Source organism: Gossypium raimondii, chromosome 11, assembly GCF_025698545.1.
Source record: "Gossypium raimondii isolate GPD5lz chromosome 11, ASM2569854v1, whole genome shotgun sequence".
Taxonomy (NCBI): Eukaryota; Viridiplantae; Streptophyta; class Magnoliopsida; order Malvales; family Malvaceae; genus Gossypium; species Gossypium raimondii.
In genome coordinates this window covers 53,741,355-53,747,217 of record NC_068575.1, presented here as the reverse complement: position 1 = coordinate 53,747,217, position 5,863 = coordinate 53,741,355, and the positions used below count along the sequence as shown (strand labels likewise).

Below are 5,863 nucleotides of genomic sequence, written 5' to 3'. Positions count from 1 at the left end.
CACATAAATTATATAAATAATTCACTAATGCTGTCCACTAAATGGAATAAGGCATAATTTCTTCTTTAGTCTCTTTAATTATTCTTTAATTTATAATTCAACTTTTACCGTATACGCAATTTAGTCCTTATACCTAATTACTTTTAATTTAAGTAAATTCACTTAACCGAAACTTAATTAACTATACAACTAACTTCGTAAATATTACAAGTCCGATTTATCGAAACAGAGTCCCAGGAATGCACTTTTCGACACCCCTAACCATAGGGTCGTTACAAAATTGATATGTGTTGTCAATAACTTTTATTTATATATCTTTTGAGGATCATGCAAACCTTTTTTTATTGATGGGATGTTAAGACAAGATTGTGAGGTTGAACTTCGTTAAATTTTCCCTTGAATTATAAGGTCATGTGGTATGAGGATGATATAAAATGAAATAAAATATTTGGATTAGTGGCCATAAAACATAAAAAAATAAAAAATAAAGAAAGCATTTGCACTTTGTTTTTTATTGCTTCTCCAAAAAGCACTTTTGAGCAAAAGTTAAAATTATATGCTTCTATTTTTGGCTAAAAAAAATGCTTTTACAAATTATTTTTTTATCCTCGAAAGCACTTTTAAAAAGCTTAAAAGCAATGCTAAATAGATAACTTTTGAAGTCAAAAGTTAAAAAAGTTGGAAAAACACTTTTGAAGCCAAAATAACATTTTAACCTTTATTTATAATCTAATATATTTTATGTAATATTTATATTAGGTATATAATTATTTTCTATTGAAATTTATTTCAAATATATAACATTATATATTTAAATTAAAATAATTATATTTTAATAATATTTAATATATATTATATTCAAATTAAATTTTACAAATTATTTAATATTAATAGCTTACAAATATTTAAATTTTATATTTCATATATTAAAATATTGTTAATACATTAAATTATCTTTTATATTCTTACTAAAAATCATAATATTAATTAATTTAAACATTATTTAAATATATATTTTACTTCACAACATCATGTTTAAAATAAACATTTTATTTCTCAAAAATATTTTTTTTAACTCTAATATTGAATACTTAAATTTTAAACTAAACTTTTTCATAACACTTTCCAAAAGTAACGACAAACTGATCCATAGACTTAAAAAAAAGGAGATAGAGAGGTAGCAAGAAAGCATGCAACCTTACGTGGTTTTCTCTGAGTTAACCTCATTCAAAATTGATTAATTTAAAATAAAATTTTCCCTAATTTGAGTTTTTTTAGTAAAATAATATGAGAATAAGTATTTATTAAAATAATATGGATCTCAAATTATTTGCTAAAATATTATATTTTGAATGGTAATCTAGGTTGTTGAATTTTTATTTTATTTTCATTCACTTGTCACATTGGAATTGTCATTTTAGACAGCTATTTGGCTGGAAAAAAATAAAAAAATCAAATCGCTATTTCAAATAGTAATTTGGAAATACTATTTAAAACATAATGTTTTAGTAAATAATTCAGAACTCATATTAATTATTAGGATCAACTACACCTCATGTAATTTTAAAATAGCGTCGTTCCTATTTTGATTACTCTAATTTTGTCAAATTAGTCACTCTAATTAAAATAATTACTTGAATTGGTCATTGCTATTAAAAATTCGTTAATCGATTAACAAATTTGTTGATATGACAATTTTTGACTTTTAACTAAAGCTAGGGATCTCTTTTAATTAGTCCAAAATATTTTTGTTTATTTGCAACATAATACTAAAGCTTATAAGTTCTCTATTTTCCTTCTTCTTCTTGTTTTTTACTGCGAAAAGTAACAAAGAAAATGAACATAATTTTGACTTGTTTATTCTAGTTTTTCCCCTTCAATTGATTTTCTCTTAACATTTTTAGAGAAAACACGCAAAGGAAAAATAAGAGAAAAAACTAAAAATTTCTTTAAAAATCTTAAAATCTTCTCTTGAGTACCCTCTAAATCATCCTTTTCATTATTAACGTTCAACACCTAGTAACAATAACATAATTACTATGAAAAATATTGTTTGGGGAATCATTGCTTTTCATCAGTAAAATTAAACACCCAACAAAACTAGATTTGTTAATAAACCAAGCACACACATAAAGAAACAAAACACAATCTAGTTCTGGAAATTTAAGAATTAAGGGGGAAAATAAAATTTTCTTAAAAAAAAAGAAAAAAGAAAAACTAACCATACTAAGATCAAATCTTAAAGAAATTACGAAGAATCTTTGAGAAGCACGTAGCCACATTTGAGCACAAATCAAACGTGTACAAATAAACACTACAAACATAATACACACTATAACTATAAGGCAAACAAAGAATTCAAAACTATCATCATTTTTCTCTGTTACTTTTCTCAGGAAACAAACGACAAGAAGAAAAAAAAAGAAAACTTACAAACTTTAGTCAGTTGCAAATAAACAAAAAAAAAAGTGTTATGAGCTAGTTACAAAAAAGTCTCTAACTTTAGTTAAAAGTAAAAAAAAATGTCATGTTAGCAATCCATTAATAGATTAATGGAGTTTTTGATATAAGTGATCATCAATTTGAGCAATTATTTTAATTAGAATGACTAAATTGACAAAAAAATTTATTGTAATCAAAATAAAAACAACATAATTTTGGAGTGACTTGCGTAATTAAATAAAAAATCCACAATTAAATTTGTCATCCCAAGAAAGCGTCAAGAGGCTCGTAATGTTGACTACAATTATAATGATGGGCATAGATGCAAGATTCTCCTGATATCAGCAGACTATAAAATTAACGCTATGCTGAGATAACCACTAATCAATAAATAAATGGAGTGAAGATTCAAAACTTTGGAGCCCCCTCCCCAGCTTAGATACCAATAATGCCTAAACTTTCTAGATTCATAATGATGTCTACTCTGATCAACTTTTTTAGGTATGAGGTCGTTTTCATATATGTCTACTTAATGGTGTTTCAAAAATCAACAAGCCATGTGAAACCTACTACCATTAATGTAACCAAGCTTAAAATCCAACAAAATTTCTTAAGTTAAAATTCTATTTAGGAAAAATTCCAAATGCACCAAACATCTCCTCCTTCCATCCACAACCTTTGGCTTTTGGAGAAACATTGGTCTTAACAAATACTACTACAGAATTTTAGAATGGGATACTGATTCTACGTTTTTATTAGCCAACCCCAGAAAAAATGCCAAAACGGAGTACGCCGATTGTGGGATTCTATGGGTCAAAAGTCAAATCAGTTGGCCAATTTACAATCAACTATTGCCTATGTGTATATTTAGGTTTTTTTTTATAAAATTAACCTAAAAAATTTAATTAATTTTATAAATAACCCATTTTTTATTAAACATATAAATGACTTAAAATCTACAATGAAAGTTTGTGGAGCCAAAGAGTTTGGCGCCACCAACATGCCACGTCAACAACCGGGATAAAAAAATAATTTTTTAATAGAGTCATGTAGAATGGTACTACCTGTATAAATATCAGGAAAATACTATAATTTCTAAAAAATGGGGGGATTTTAATAAAAATTTTCTATTTTCTGGTGGAGCCAAATAAATTAGCGCCAGCAGTTTCCAATATGTGTTTTTTTAAAATTTTAAATATATTAAAAAATGTTAAGTATAATTAATTTTAAAAGTTTAATATATTTAAAATTTTAATATACTTAATATATATTTTAATAGGTAAAGACAAAAAGATTTTCTAAATATATTTAAAATTTTAAAAGCTTAAAAATTAAATATATTAAAAGTTTAAATATATTAAAAATGCTAAGTATAACCAATTTTAAAATTTTAAAATTTTTAATATATATATTTAAAATATATTTTAAAATTTTAATATATTTAATATATTTTAATAGGTAAAGAGGAAAAATATTTTTTAATATATTTAAAATTTTAGAAAACTTAAAAAATTTAAATATATTAAAATTTTAAATATGTTAAAGAAAAGGTTAAGTATAACCAATTTAAAATTTTAATATACTTAATATATTTAAATATATTAAAATATTGAACATATTAAAAGAAATTTTAATTATAACCAATTTTAAAATTTTAAAATTTTAAAATATTTTAATAGGTAAAGACAAAAATAAAATATTTTTTAATATATTTAAAATTTTGAAAGAAAAAAAAGGTGAACAGCTTTCGAAACTGGTCACGCCAATTTATTTGGCTTCACAAAAAAGAAAAAAATTATTTTAAAGTTCCTTTATTTTTTTCAGAAATTGTAGTATTTTCTTAATATTTATACAAGTGACGCTATTTTATATAGTTGCACTAAAAAATTAATTTTTTTATCCTAGTTGCTAATGTGGCATGTTGGTGACGCTAAACTCTTTAGTTCCACCAATTTTCATCGTAGATTTTAAATTATTTACGTGTTTAATTAAAAAAATAGATCATTTGTGTAGTTAATTAAAATTTGTAGTTTAGTTTTACAAAAAAAAAAGCCGTATATTTGGTGCACTGGCACGCACGCCAGCCTTGTATTTGTTTAAGATTTGGTTTCATATTGCGTCATTCCACTTACGTCAACATTCTCCCAACGCTTTACGTTGTCATGCAACCAACATCCCACCCCACGTCATTCTGTGACGTATCAACCAAGTTCACTGTCCACGCGTCCTATTTCACTTTGACTTTTATGCCCCGCTGATGAGCTTGTCGTCGGCTGGGCAAGTCTGTCTTTCTACAGCTGACCCTGACGGAATTTCCCTTTCTTTGTATAAATAGGCGGACAAATTTGAACGAATTGGTAAGCAGAAAAGAAAACAACAGATAAAAATCGTACTAGCAGTTTCAGAAAAGAGCCCATTTCCGTTACATAAAATTACTGAATCTCCCGTTTTTCTTTTGACATGGCGAGCGAGAAGGAAAATCATGTTGTGAATGGTGAAGATGAGGAAGAAGAGGAGAAGATCGAGCAGTTTTTTGCGCTGTTAAGGAATTTTCGAGAGGCGCGTAATAGGCGAAAACATGAGCTGATACAAAGAGAGCAGGAAGAGATAAGTAAGAAGAAGAAGAAGAAGAAAAACAAGATAAGTAAGTTGGGTGATGATGGTGAGAAATCCAGTTGGGTTCCAAGCTTCGAATGGGAAGATTTTACTGCAGAGATTGAGTTTCGAAGACCATCCATCATCTTTCCACCCTCTTTCAACAACAAACAAGAGGGGAAAAAACACGAAGATGATGGTTTGGATCTTAACCTCACCCTGTCCCCAGCGTCATCTTAATTTTCTTGTTCAAATAGAATATTCCTTTCTAGTTTTTTTTTCCTTTTTGGGGGTAAGAGAAGAAAACCTCCATTTGGAGTTTGATCATAATGTAAAATTTAATTAATTGATGTTAATGATCAATGTTGAATCTCGTTCCTCTTGGATATTGAGTTAGAAGTGGGTTGGTAAGGTAGGTGCATGCCGTAAGTTTTCTTTTGGAATTGGATTTCATAGATGGCAAAGGATCTGATGTAATTAGGTCGCTGGTAAGAGCCGGAGATTTGTTAATTGTTTTGTTTGTTGCTTGAGATTTGGGAATTCAACAACAGTACTTAGTTTTTGTGGTCTCAGTAAGATTGGAAACCCCCCCCCCGGGGCGCCCCTCACGTGGCCTGATATTTTCTTGGGGCCAAACCCCAAAAACCATTTCTATGCTACATGCGTCCTTAGATGGATGGTGAGGTTATTTTTGATAAGGTTAAAAACAAGTGTCGTTATAAGAATTAAACACAACTTTGAAGGATAAAGAAAATGAAAAACTCTTGGCCAGTATGTTATTACAAATATCCAGCGAGGAAAATTTCGAACACACGAACAGAACTCG

At 27.5% G+C, this 5,863-nt stretch overlaps 1 protein-coding gene across 1 annotated transcript; it reads left to right on the top strand.

Moving 5' to 3' along the window:
• The first annotated feature begins 4,787 nt into the window (after window positions 1-4,787).
• On the top strand, window positions 4,788-5,609 carry LOC105802924 (protein NIM1-INTERACTING 1). Its single transcript, XM_012634833.2, has one exon. The coding sequence runs from the start codon at window positions 4,903-4,905 to the stop codon at window positions 5,275-5,277; it is 375 nt and encodes a 124-aa protein (XP_012490287.1). The 5' UTR covers window positions 4,788-4,902; the 3' UTR covers window positions 5,278-5,609.
• Window positions 5,610-5,863: the final 254 nt, after the last annotated feature.

Bases quoted from the DNA above. Each gene is read 5' to 3' on its own strand.
- LOC105802924 (XM_012634833.2), top strand. From the start codon at position 4,903: ATGGCGAGCGAGAAGGAAAATCATGTTGTGAATGGTGAAGATGAGGAA.